Raw genomic sequence first — 13,266 nt, 5'->3', positions numbered from 1 at the left:
TTATAATAATAATAAAATTATAATAATAATAATAATAATAATAATAATAATAATAATAATAATAATAATAAATGGTTTATTCTTTAGGCAGTTAACAAACTGAAAATGTACAGAGGGGGTGGGGAAATACTTAACATTTATCCTAAAGCTAAGTCTAATTTAGAAGGGAAATACTATTGATTGATGGCTTGCACCATGGTGGGAATCGTGCTGAGTCTGTACCGGTCTGTGTGTGGCGCCTTTAGGGGTGTTATCTTGTTGTGGTGTCTGGTGGCATGGACCGGGCAAGGTGCATCAGGCGGCAGCATGTGTCTAAGATGTGGATGATGCAGCAGTCCCCTTGCAAACTTTTCCAGAGCCTCTTGGTGCCTGGTGAATAGTCTGGACAGACTAGGGGTGGTCAGGGCTTCATCATAGGTGGTGTAGGCAGGGGTCAAGGATGACCCTGCACGCCCATTTTCTGCATACTCTCTAGCTGTAGCTGTTGAGTGTGTGTGAGGGAGGAGGACCACGCTGTGTATGTGTGTATGTGTGGTGCTTTGTCCAGGCTATCTCTTGTGGGATTGCTGGCCAGGTTTATAGATAGATAGAGAGATAGACAACACTAATGGTCTTTCTGCTGGCCTGTTAGGTATGGAAAACTATGATAAAGTGGGGCAGATAATCACATAATTGTAAAGAGAAATATCCACAGTGGGTGTCCAACCCAAACTGATGTGTGATTGAGCAAGACTAAATAAAAAAAAGCATTCTCAACTGTTGAATTTCTGTGAAGTCTACTGCATTAAAAACTGACCATGTAAAAAGATATACAGATTTCTGAAATTTTCAGTTATCTGGATTCTAGATAAATGATTTGGTACCTGAAATTTATGCAGCTTTTGTTAGTCAACCAAATTTATGAACAGTTGGAGTGCAATGTTTTGATATCATTCCTTGAAAGGAATTAGAGTCAAGGACAAAATCTTAGGCATGATAAGGTCATGGTATTAAAAAAAACATTAATTCCCTCACTGAACATCCATAATAAACAAAACCAACTCTCTACTACTTCACTGGGCATCTTTTCCTCTTGATATGTTCTTGGAAGCACCTAGAGACAGACTCTGCAAGATGTTGCAGTCACTATAGGTTGATATTGTTCCAAATATCTTTGATGGCAGCCTTGAGCTTGGAGAATGATGACGTGTCTCACTTATGTAACTCATGTTTCATGACCACCCAAATGTTCTCAAATGGGTATAAATCCAGTGAATTCCATGGTCAATCCTTTATATAATCCACTTGCCTTGTACAAAATCAAACCGTTTCTTAATAACTTTAGTGGTGTGGCACAGTACACTGTCCTGCATGAAAATTTCTGTTTTGCAACACTCAAAAACAGTCTTCTAAATGATCATTCAATAGCTCCAAATATGTCTGTGTTCATCATAGCATTCCTAGGATGGGATGTGGGATCTCTAATGATCCCACATCATGATATCCAAAAGCATCCCAGGCCATTAAAGAATCAGGATGCTTAACAGTCCCCTGTGTGAACTTTGGGTTGTAAGAATCACTGCCAGGCCAGTGATAATTTTTGCCATCACAGTTCCCAGTGACAGTGAATATGGCTTCATCACTCCACAATACTTGTTGCCACTTCTTCACATCCCACTGTAGATATTTATGGCAAAAAGCAACTCTGTGCTGCTTCTGCTTAAGGGTGACAATTTTTTTTTTTTTTATGAGTGGTGTGGTGCACTCATCATGTAAGTGGCAGCATACTGTTCTTACAGACACGTCAAGTAAAACAGGGCTCTTTTCTTTTAACTGTGGTGCCATTATACGTGGATTAGCATCCATCTGTCTCCTCAGGACCTTCAAAGTATGTGCAATAGTCTTTCTGTGCCTCCCTGTGGACTTTAATGGTGAGTCAGCTCCCCCAGCATCATGAAACATCTTTGTCTACTGCTGGACACTACGCAGTGACAATCCGATTGTATTGGCTATTTTCTTATTAGCTTTATGTGCCATACACAGGAATGTAATAGCTGTAATTTTGTTATTTGTCATCTCCTTTGCCTTACCTATGCCTTTGCTCTGGACACAAACAGGGTTGGACCACAGAAATGTGCAGTGCGCTTCGTCTCACTGCTGCTACCTGCTGGCTACTAATGAATTTCTGAATGATACATTATGAAGTTGAGTGGCTCCCCTATCTACAACTTAGGTGCAGGTCCTGTTGTGCCTTAAATTTTGTACTTGACTGTAATGCTTTGAGCCTGATATCTACTAGAAAAAAGGTGATTAACAAGCATTGCTACACATCCAGTGTACTGTGTGTGTGTGTGTGTGTGTGTGTGTAACAGATTCTCTTCAGGAGAGGGTAAAGGTAAGCTGGGACATGTAAGTGGGGAGAGGTTGAAATATTAAAGTGCGTGTTGCTCATTACTGATAGCACAGTCTCAGTAGGTGCTAACCTCCATCTTCCACGTTGAATTGTTTTTTGCACTTCTGATTTTGTGGGGTGTTTATATTTATCCTTAAAACCTTATTTGATTATTCATAAATTTTTTTTCACATGTTCAGATGCATATTATATTAAATAAAACCACGAATGTAAAGGAGTGGAACACTTGGAGTGGTGACAGTGGTGTTTTGGCATTATTACTCATTTTCCTTGTCACTGATCACTTCAAAGTTATTTTCTGGCAAATATTCTTCATTTGAATCACTTATGATACCATCTGATTGAGTTTCATTATCATCTGATCCTTGTAACACAATTTTAGGAATCACTTCACACTTGAATTCATACAGATAGAGGAAAGGATGATATGCTACAGCATATGTCAATCACTCGCAGCATGGCATCATCACCCACACCCCACATCATGCCCATTGTGCTTGAAATACAACTTGTAATAAAGTGCCAATTTGTCAGTTTGTCATTACAAGTCATAAAAATCATAAAAACTGATAAAATGAAGCCTTGTTTATTGTCAGTTCAATTATGATTTACAAGAATAATTCATAAGTCATTCAGATGAAATACTCTGTGAAATACTATGGTTATCCATCAGTAATAAAGGAATTGAAAGCACATCAAGAGACATTTACCAACTTCAGCCCCCTATAATTCAAAGTTTTTTCTCAAGGCAACAGTCTGTTGCACAACCAATACACTTAATTTTGCATTTGATGGTATATCTCTGGTCCCACTCAGATCATATTTAATGGGTGAAAAGTGTTGAATACTGATCTAATCTTTTTTCATTGTATCATCATAAATTACTATTGATCAAAGGAGGCTGAGAGCTGTACTTTGTCATGTTCAGTTTAAGAAAACAATAAACAATATAAAATAAAATACCCCAAAGGAGTATCTGTTAAACATGTGACATTTAGAGGCACCAAGCACAGTACTTTGACTCACTGTTCCATAGGAGTTTATGCACGTTGATTTCTCTGCAGCAGTCTATAGAGAATTTAATTCTATGTTTAATGATATGTCTCTGCTCTTGTTAAGACAAAAGTTAATTAATTAACATTGCTGATAACTGAGTGCATATTTGAAAAATTTCATAGTGTGATTTGTGCATGTTCATTTGTAATTTAAATTTCACATGCTTAGTCATAAAGGCATTGTTGGTTTATATTATGCACTAAATTTGGGCTTGATCAGTTCATGATCAGTTATGTGTTTCACAAGTTACTTTGAGATGTTTGTGTCTGCACAGTACAAATCCAAATTTGACATTGATTTACAAGCAAATGAAAGGTACATACACACAGCATCACACAGGGCAAATTTCTCCCAGTAAGTTGGCCATTTTTGTTGGCATTTGGGCAAAATGAGTAGCAAGCAGCATCTTGCTGCTCATTTTCTGTTTTTGGGAAGAATGGAAAATGGTTGAATTGCTGGAAGAATGGAAAACAGTTGATTTGCCAGACATGTTGGGAGACCCAAATATAAACTATTGTAGTTTATGAGATAAATTGTAAAAAAAAAAAATAATAATAATAAATAAATAAAATAAATAAATAATTAAATGCAATTGTGTGATTCTGATTCGATTGTTTGGTGTGAAATTATTTATAGCGCTTATTTGACAACTGCAGCTGGGGAGATAAACAATATATCATGATTGAGGCCCGTATTAAGCTTTGCTGGAGTGTGAAAGCTCAGCACAAATTAATTGAGTTATAGTTGGAGGTATTGGCTGTACCTGCTTGTGTTGTTGCCACCTCAACCATGAAATGACCTGACCATGGCCAGCAGGGTATAGCCTGTGGAGGCAGTGCCACACAGCCTCTTTGTGTTGCCAAGTGGAGTGAAAGATTTATGTTATCAAATTGAAAGCCATTAAAACAAACATGTGTTTGTATATGATAACATATAATTTTGGAATAATTAAGGCAAGATAAAGTAGCTGAAGAGATGCTGGTTGGGGATTTGTTGTTGGAATGACAGGGCATCAACACAACAGTCCAGTTCCTGTGTGATGCCAAACTTGTTGGGTTCACAGTATCACAAACAAAGACGGCCAACTTGTTGGAGAAATTTGCCCTGTGTGATGCTGCCTTAAGACATGCCAAGTTTCATCAGCTTTGCTTGAATAGTTATTAAAAAGTCATATGTGGGACACCCTATCTCATTTTGCAAGTTATCTACTCCAACCAGTAGAAGTGATGAGACCTATGCCTTATAAAATTTAGAGTTGTGCTATCATAAGATGTGAATTTCCTTGTGATAGGCCTAATACTTCTGAGGATAAGAGCTTGTGAATAGCATAATGGTTAGTTGAGGCTAGGCTGCTCATATGCAAAACCAATCCACTTAAACAATTGTACTGTGCAAATGTGAGAACCAGTCTTGTGAATTTGATATACATCTGCCTAGATATAAACATGTATCTACCTAAGTACCTAAGTATCCTACCATGTATCGCCAGGTATCTAAGTACCTGGCGAGATTTCCTGCATATTGGGTAACTGATACAAGACTACATTTTTCTTTGCAGGAATAGAATTACAGGTAATTGGTTTCTGGTATCATGGTCAGTTCCTTACCTTTTAGTGTGTACAAAATATAGTGGTGGTATTCTGCCAACCTAGCCACAGGCTTTGTGGCCAGGACATGTTTTCCTACAGTGGAAGGATGTAAACATAAAATGTGTATGTATCTTCAGGAAGCCACGACTGAATGCTGAGCTAGTAGCAGCACAAGTAGCTCAGGTGGTACCACCTAAAATAAAGAAAGCTGAGAAGAAAGACCGTGACCGTAAAGGGGATGGTCGTAATCTGCAAAAGGGCAGGTGAGTGAGGTATCATGTCCTGACAGGTAATTATTATTTTTAGTCATAAACTGCCAGTTTCAAAATGAACTAGAAAACTACACAAAATTATATCTCTGTTAATATTTTTTTTATAATCCTTGTTGTGAAATGTTCAAGTATAATCCTTACCATCATGAATAAATTATATATTGAAACTCTAGATATAAAGATATATTTAAAAAATGCCACCCTAGAGCAAAGATCCATGTTTCTAGGTTTGTATCCTCAGTCATCACTTTGACTGCCACAAGACACTCAGTGTACTCCATATCCAACATTTATGATTATGAATGACTTGGTTGAATGTCAGCGTCCACATCCCTACAAATTCCATCTTGGCATAATAATTACCCACATGTTCATTGCCCACTCTTCTCAACTTCAGTTGGAGAGTCACAGAAGATTTGTGTGGGAGTGACTACTACTCCATTGTCCTGGCTTCTCCTGAGGCTGTCCCTCACTGGTGAGTGGACATGACAGACTGCTCACCAATTTCTTCCATTGGTCTGATGAGCAGTCCATTCCTAAGGCTACTGGAGCTTGCCAGCCAGTTTCCTGGTATAAAAATTGCAGGCAAAAGTAAAGCATTGCTTAGCATTTTAACTACTCCAGTCATTAGACTGAAAAGAACAGCCAGGGATAAGGCAAAGTAAATTCCAAAAGATATCTGTATCTTTTGTGTATACTATTCATGCCCAGCCATCCTTGCTATTGGTGCAGAAGTGCATCTACAAGATGTCATGGTAATATTTGTCAAGTCCCACTCTTTGTAAATGCGGGTAGCCATGGCACAACTTTGCTTTTACAAACACCCTTACTAAGATCTCCAACATCACCAGATGTAATTTTTGTCCCCTTAGTGTTTGCCAGATGCCAGAAACTCAGGATGAATGAATTGAGTTTTGCTGTTTGAGAAGGAGTGGACTAAATGCCCCACAAATTTAAAATTACCAATTATATTTAATTTACAAATTTACTACATTTACTACAAACTTATATTACACTCAGTCTATTGTGAAAATAGCAGGTAAGATTAGAGTGCTAATATAGAAAGATTAAGGTTGTATGCAATTGAAGCTTGAGCATCATAATTCACTGGTAGGTGGTAAAACCTCAGGAGATATAGAGAATACATTCTGCTATAGCTGTGGCAGGTTAAGCTGATCTCTAGAAGCCATGCTCTCTTCCTTTCAGCAGGCCACCTGATTAGGGCACTCATTAAGTTATTGCTATTTGCCAGATTTTTATTTGTTACTACATTTACATACAAATATCCCATAATTATTAGTTATTACTTAGCCCACATTCACACAGCAAGCTTACACTCCATGCATCACACCTATGTCATCCAGAATGAAAGAATAATTAAGTTACTCCTGTTTATCTTGCCCATGATTGTATCTGTGTAGCCTGACTCCAGCATGCCATACTTCTGATTACAGCCTCATTCATTTCTCTGCTCTACAGCAGACAACTGTTGCAACTCTGTTCTTTTCAATTGTTCTTTTTCTCTCTCTCACTTTTCCTTTACTTACTTTTGTACTCCAGGATCACAAGTACATTTATTTTGGTTTTATTTATTTTTATTTTTATTTATTTATTTGTTTTTTGCCTTGACTGTTGAATTAGTTTTGTTAAAAGTTTAATACATGAGTCTTTTGTGTAAATATCACATTTGTTGTAAGTTTAGTAAGTGTATACCTTCAGTAAGGGTAGATATTTGAAGGGACTGCCTCTCATGTAAGGAGGTTCTCTGTGCTTTAGATTTTCATTGTGAGTTCTCCATCGAGTTGTCTTAGAATCAATTTCAGGTTCATATAGAAGGATATAAGTTTAGGATTGAATGTAAGATTTCCAAAAGAAGGGTGACAGGTTACTCAGACAAAAAAGTAAAGATTGATGATTTTGTGGTAGAGATGATGTAATCTAGGATATGTAAATGGTAAAGACAGTGATGATTTTGCTGTAGAGATGATGTAATCTAGGATGTGTAAATCGAAGTCTTCGAGCAGCTTGCATAAGGCCAATCCAGACTGGGCATCACATTGTGCAACGCATTGCCACAACTTGATTTTCATGTTGCGTGTTGCTCGTGAGTGTTGTCTGAGGGAGTTGCTGCTTGAGGCATTTTTACATGATATGTGCAGCAGTAGCTGACAAGCTGTCACTTGGGTAGGAGTGCTGCCGCATACTTTACCTTCCATTCACACAATGGTTGGTGATTAGGCTAGGATAATTATTTGAAAATAATAAGTTAGGTAATACTTTTAGTGTACTTTAATTGATAACTTAAGTTTTCTGCAGTAATTTACCATAAAGATTTACTTTTTTTATAAGAGTTGTAGCTTAGTGGCATTTTTTTTTATAAAGTACTAAAGAGGAAGACACTGTGTACTAACAAAATTCATTACCCCCAGACACTGGCAGGTCCTCCGCTAGTGCTTCCCGCAACTCTGCGGGCATACAAGCCTCATCTCTGTCATAGCAAAGCTTTCCATGGCGCCAATTCTCTGGCACCATACAGGTTGATCTGGGGCAATTTGCCTCCCAGTAACATTATGCACAGCAACTGCTGCGCTGCTGTGTCTCTTGGCCTACTTGCTAGCAATCCACTTTTTTTAATGTCTCCTCCAGGTAGCAAGCACATTCTAGATAGGAGTCACTGGGCCTTTTCTTACCTCCATGGAACTGCAATCTATAAGCCTCTGGCTGCAGCTTGTAGGCTTTAAGGATGTCAGCCTTGAATTCCTCATAATCTTCCAAATCCTCCACTGACATCCTATCACAGAGTTCAAGAGCCTTGCCTTTTAACATATTTACCACAAGACCAACCCATCTCTCCTGAGGCCAATCAGATTCTGAGGCCTTCTTCTCAAATCTCCTAAACCACTCAGTTACCTTTTTCTCATTGTGATATTGATTTCAAACTCCTCACCATCTGGCTTTCGACTGTATCCTCCCTCACTTCTCCTCTCCTCAAGCCATGAGATGAATTAACGTCTATTTGAATCTTCATCTTAAATATTTTGTTCTCAGCCTCCTCCCTCTTGACCTTAAACCTCTTGGCTTCCCTCTTGGCCTCAAGCCTCTTGGCTTCCCTAGCCTCTTCAGTCTTCAGTCTTCTTTCCTCAGCTTCTAATTTAAACCTCAACTCAAAAGTAAAGAAAATTATGTGGGGAATACAAGTGACACTCTCTCTCTCTCTCTCTCTCTCTCTCTCTCTCTCTCTCTCTCTCTCTCTCTCTCTCTCTCTCTCTCTCTCTCTCTCTCTCTCTCTCTCTCTCTCTCTCTCTCTCTCTCTCTCTCTCTCTCTCTCTCTCTCTCTCTCCTTCACTTGTTCTTAGTTCTCATCCTTCTTCATTCTTCTTTCTATAGTGCCTTACATCTCTGCACGCAACTATATATATATATATATATATATATATATATATATATATATATATATATATATATATATATATATATATATATATATATATACACACACACACACACACACACACACACACACACACACACACACACACACACACACACACACACACACACACACACACACACACACACACACAGTAATACCTTGTGATTTGAATGTCCTTCAATTTGAACAACTAATTCAAATAGGGTTGGCAAACATATTTTGTCCTCCATTTCAAATTCAAACACTTGATCAAGCGATGCCACTTGGTCAGTCCCTCTTGCATACCTCCTTCCCCTTTCCTTCCCCTCCTCCTCATTCCCTCCTTTCCCTGCCCCTCTCTTTCATTTCTCCCCATCTTCCTCCCTCTATCTATCCCACCCACCCTCCCATGTTCCATCTCTCCCTCATTCCTTCCCTCCCTTCCTCACGTCCTTGCCCCATGTACTCTCCTTCCCCATATGTTCCTTCCTCCCATTGTTCTTTTCTTCTTTCTTCTTTCTTTGGTGTCAAACCTCCTTTCCTGTCACCTCCCCTCCCCCTTATATGTCAGAGATTAGGGACAAGGAAGTGATATCTCACTTTCTCTCCCGTTCATTCATTGTGTCATTTTTGCTTCATTCTTTCTCACTCTTTTTCTCACTCATATCATTCCATTTTCATTCTCTAACAATCTCATTCTATTTATCAATTCTCAGGATTGTTCTTACTTTCACACACACACACAAGGAGGAGGCAGTAGACACCTGCCGAAACGATAATTACTCCCAGTGAGGTCTAAAGCACTGTTCAGGGGGTGTTGTGAACTTATCATTAAACCCAGCTGTGACCTCACTGAACGTTTCCCTTTGTGTCTCACAACACAAGGGGGCAGTCACAGCCTGCCCTCTAAAGACAACTCTCTTCCTCCACACAAACTTACAAGCACCTAATAACACACACACCCTTCACTCAGAAATTTTTAAATCATCATGGCGACTCCTACACCAGCCTCGGAGTCCCCATCTGGGGAGGGGACCATAAATGTCCCCAGGTCGGACTGTCTTTCTGTCGACGACCCTAAGTGTCTTGACACCCCCCTCAACTTTTTCTTCATTAACTTCTGCAACATTCGCGGTCTAAGATCTAATTTTCAATCTGTAGAACACCACCTCTCCTCTTCTAAACCTCATCTTCTTTTCCTCACCGAAACTCAGGTGTCTGAGGCAACTGACAGTAGCCCCTTTTCTGTTCCCTCCTACTTTCTCTATCCTCATTTTCGATCCAAAGCTGAATGCTGCGTTTATGTGCGCAATGACTTAACCTGCTCTCGTGCCCACGCTCTTGAATCTTCCAAGTTTTCCACCATCTGGCTACGACTACAGAGTCACTCTCATGCTAAATTTATCTTTGCTGTATACCTCTCACCTAACTCCTCTGACTATAAGAAATTCTTTGACTACTTAACTTCCAAAGTGGAGCACATTCTGACCCTCTTCCCTTTTGCAGAGATCTCCATTCTTGGAGACTTCAATGTTCACCACCAGCTTTGGCTTTCCTCTCCCTTCACTGACCATCCTGGTGAACTAGCCTACAACTTTGCTATTCTCCATGACCTAGAGCAATTGGTGCAACACCCTACTCGTATTCCTGACCGTCTTGGAGATACGCCCAACATTCTTGACCTTTTCCTGACCTCTAATCCTTCTGCTTATGCTGTCACCCTTTCTTCTCTGTCTGGCTCCTCCGATCACAATCTCATATCTTTATCTTGTCCTATCACTCCAATCCCTCCTCAGGATCCCCCTAAGCAAAGGTGCCTCTGGCATTTTGCCTCTGCTAGTTGGGGGGACCTGAGGAGGTATTTTGCTGATTTTCCTTGGAATGACTACTGCTTCCGTGTCAGAGACCCATCTTTGTGTGCTGAGCGCATAACAGAGGTGATAGTGTCTGGCATGGAGGCATACATTCCTCACTCTTTTTCTCGTCCTAAACCTTCTAAACCTTGGTTTAACACAGCTTGTTCTCGTGCTATACATGATAGAGAGGTGGCCCACAAAAGGTACTTAAGTCTTCCATCACCAGAATCTCATGCACTTTATATTTCTGCCCAGAATCATGCCAAGTCTGTTCTCCAACTAGCCAAAAACTCCTGCATTAACAGAAAATGTCAAAACCTTTCAAGATCTAACTCCCCTCGTGATTTCTGGCATCTAGCCAAAAATATCTCCAATAACTTTGCTTCTTCTTCTTTCCCTCCCCTATTTCAACCAGATGGCACCACTGCTATCACATCTATTTCTAAAGCTGAACTCTTTGCTCAAACCTTTGCTAAAAACTCTACCTTGGACGATTCTGGGCTTGTTCCTCTGTCTCCTCCACCCTCTGACTACTTCATGTCACCTATTAAAATTCTTCGCAATGATGTTTTCCATGCCCTCGCTGGCCTAAACCCTCGGAAGGCTTATGGACCTGATGGGGTCCCTCCTATTGTTTTCCGAAACTGTGCCTCCGTGCTTGCACCTTGCCTAGTCAAACTCTTTCAGCTCTGTCTGTCAACATCTACCTTTCCTTCTTGCTGGAAGTTTGCCTACATTCAACCTGTTCCTGAAAAGGGTGACTGTTCTAATCCCTCAAACTACCGTCCTATTGCTTTAATTTCCCGCCTATCTAAAGTTTTTGAATCTATCCTCAACAGGAAGATTCTTAAACATCTATCACTTCACAACCTTCTATCTCATCGCCAGTATGGGTTCCGTCAAGGCCGCTCTACTGGTGATCTTCTGACTTTCCTTACTGAGTCTTGGTCATCCTCTTTTAGAGATTTTGGTGAAACTTTTGCTGTTGCCTTGGACATATCAAAAGCTTTTGATAGAGTCTGGCACAAAGCTTTGATTTCCAAACTACCCTCCTACGGTTTCTATCCTTCTCTCTGTAACTTCATCTCAAGTGTCCTTTCTGACCGTTCTATTGCTGCTGTGGTAGACGGTCACTGTTCTTCTCCTAAATCTATTAACAGTGGTGTTCCTCAGGGTTCTGTCCTGTCACCCACTCTCTTCCTATTATTCATTAATGATCTTCTAAACCAAACTTCTTGTCCTATCCACTCCTACGCTGATGATACCACCCTGCACTTTTCCACGTCTTTTCATAGACGTCTAACCCTTCAGGAGGTAAACATATTATGCAGGGAAGCCACAGAATGCCTGACTTCTGATCTTTCTAAAATTTCTGATTGGGGCAGAGCAAACTTGGTATTGTTCAATGCCTCAAAAACTCAATTCCTCCATCTATCAACTCGACACAACCTTCCAGACAACTATCCCCTCTTCTTCAATGACACTCAACTGTCCCCCTCTTCTACACTGAACATCCTCAGTCTGTCCTTTACTTATAATCTGAACTGGAAACTTCACATCTCATCTCTAGCTAAAACAGCTTCTATGAAGTTAGGTGTTCTGAGATGTCTCCGCCAGTTTTTCTCACCCCCCCCAGCTGCTAACTCTGTACAAGGGCCTTATCCATCCATGTATGGAGTATGCTTCACATGTCTGGGGGGTTCCACTCATACTGCTCTTCTAGACAGGGTGGAATCAAAAGCTTTTCGTCTCATCAACTCCTCTCCTCTAACTGACTGTCTTAAGCCTCTCTCTCACCGCCGCAATGTTGCATATCTAGCTGTCTTCTACCGCTATTTTCATGCTAACTGCTCTTCTGATCTTGCTAACTGCATGCCTCCCCTCCTTCCGCGGCCTGGCTGCACAAGACTTTCTTCTTTCTCTCACCCCTATTCTGTCCACCTCTCTAACGCAAGAGTTAACCAGTATTCTCAATCATTCATCCATTTCTCTGGTAAACTCTGGAACTCCCTGCCTGCTTCTGTATTTCCACCTTCCTATGACTTGAATTCCTTCAAGAGGGAGGTTTCAAGACACTTATCCATCAATTTTTGACCACTGCTTTGACCCTTTTATGGGACTGGCATTTCAGTGGGCATTTTTTTATTAGATTTTTGTTGCCCTTGGCCAGTGCCCTTCCTACATAAAAAAAAAAAAAACACACACACACACACACACACACACACACACACACACAGAGAGAGAGAGAGAGAGAGAGAGAGAGAGAGAGAGAGAGAGAGAGAGAGAGAGAGAGAGAGAGAGAGAGAGAGAAAATTTTAATGCAATAAAAATTGTTTATATTAGAACAACTGTTTTTAAGACTGAAGATGGCAGGAACTTTCAATGACTCATCATTTTGAAGTTGGTGTTTATTTACAATGGTATTTTGCATAAAATTTTAAGGTCATTGTTTTTGTTTTTGATGCATAGGACGACCCACTTTTTTGTATCTTTTTTTTCAGTGATTCAAGTGCTGTCTTATATGCCGAAATATACGGTGCTTCATGTTTTCTTCTACTGTATTTTATTCTATATATAATTTAGGTTATTTTCATTCAGTTTAGAGCACAACATAAGCCCATAAAAAAAAAAAAATGATTTTGGGACCTGGAACAGATTAATTCTTTTTACATTAATTTGAATGGGACAA

At 39.8% G+C, this 13,266-nt stretch overlaps 1 protein-coding gene across 7 annotated transcripts in view; it reads left to right on the top strand.

The window, feature by feature from the left end:
- LOC135103722 (RING1 and YY1-binding protein A-like) overlaps positions 1–13,266 on the top strand; it is an 82,473-nt gene that overhangs the window by 55,776 nt on the left and 13,431 nt on the right. For 5 of the 7 annotated variants that reach the window (XM_064010354.1, XM_064010353.1, XM_064010358.1 and 2 more), the window contains 2 exons: positions 5,175–5,300; positions 5,707–5,784. In XM_064010354.1, the coding sequence (XP_063866424.1) occupies positions 5,175–5,300; positions 5,707–5,784 (204 nt within the window). The remainder of the gene's footprint in view (positions 1–5,174; positions 5,301–5,706; positions 5,785–13,266) is intronic. The other 2 variants (XM_064010357.1, XM_064010355.1) reach the window with 1 other exon arrangement.

The sequence above is a fragment of the Scylla paramamosain genome, chromosome 9 (genome assembly GCF_035594125.1).
Source record: "Scylla paramamosain isolate STU-SP2022 chromosome 9, ASM3559412v1, whole genome shotgun sequence".
Classification (NCBI taxonomy): domain Eukaryota; kingdom Metazoa; phylum Arthropoda; class Malacostraca; order Decapoda; family Portunidae; genus Scylla; species Scylla paramamosain.
This window is presented reverse-complemented; position numbering and strand designations above follow the sequence as displayed.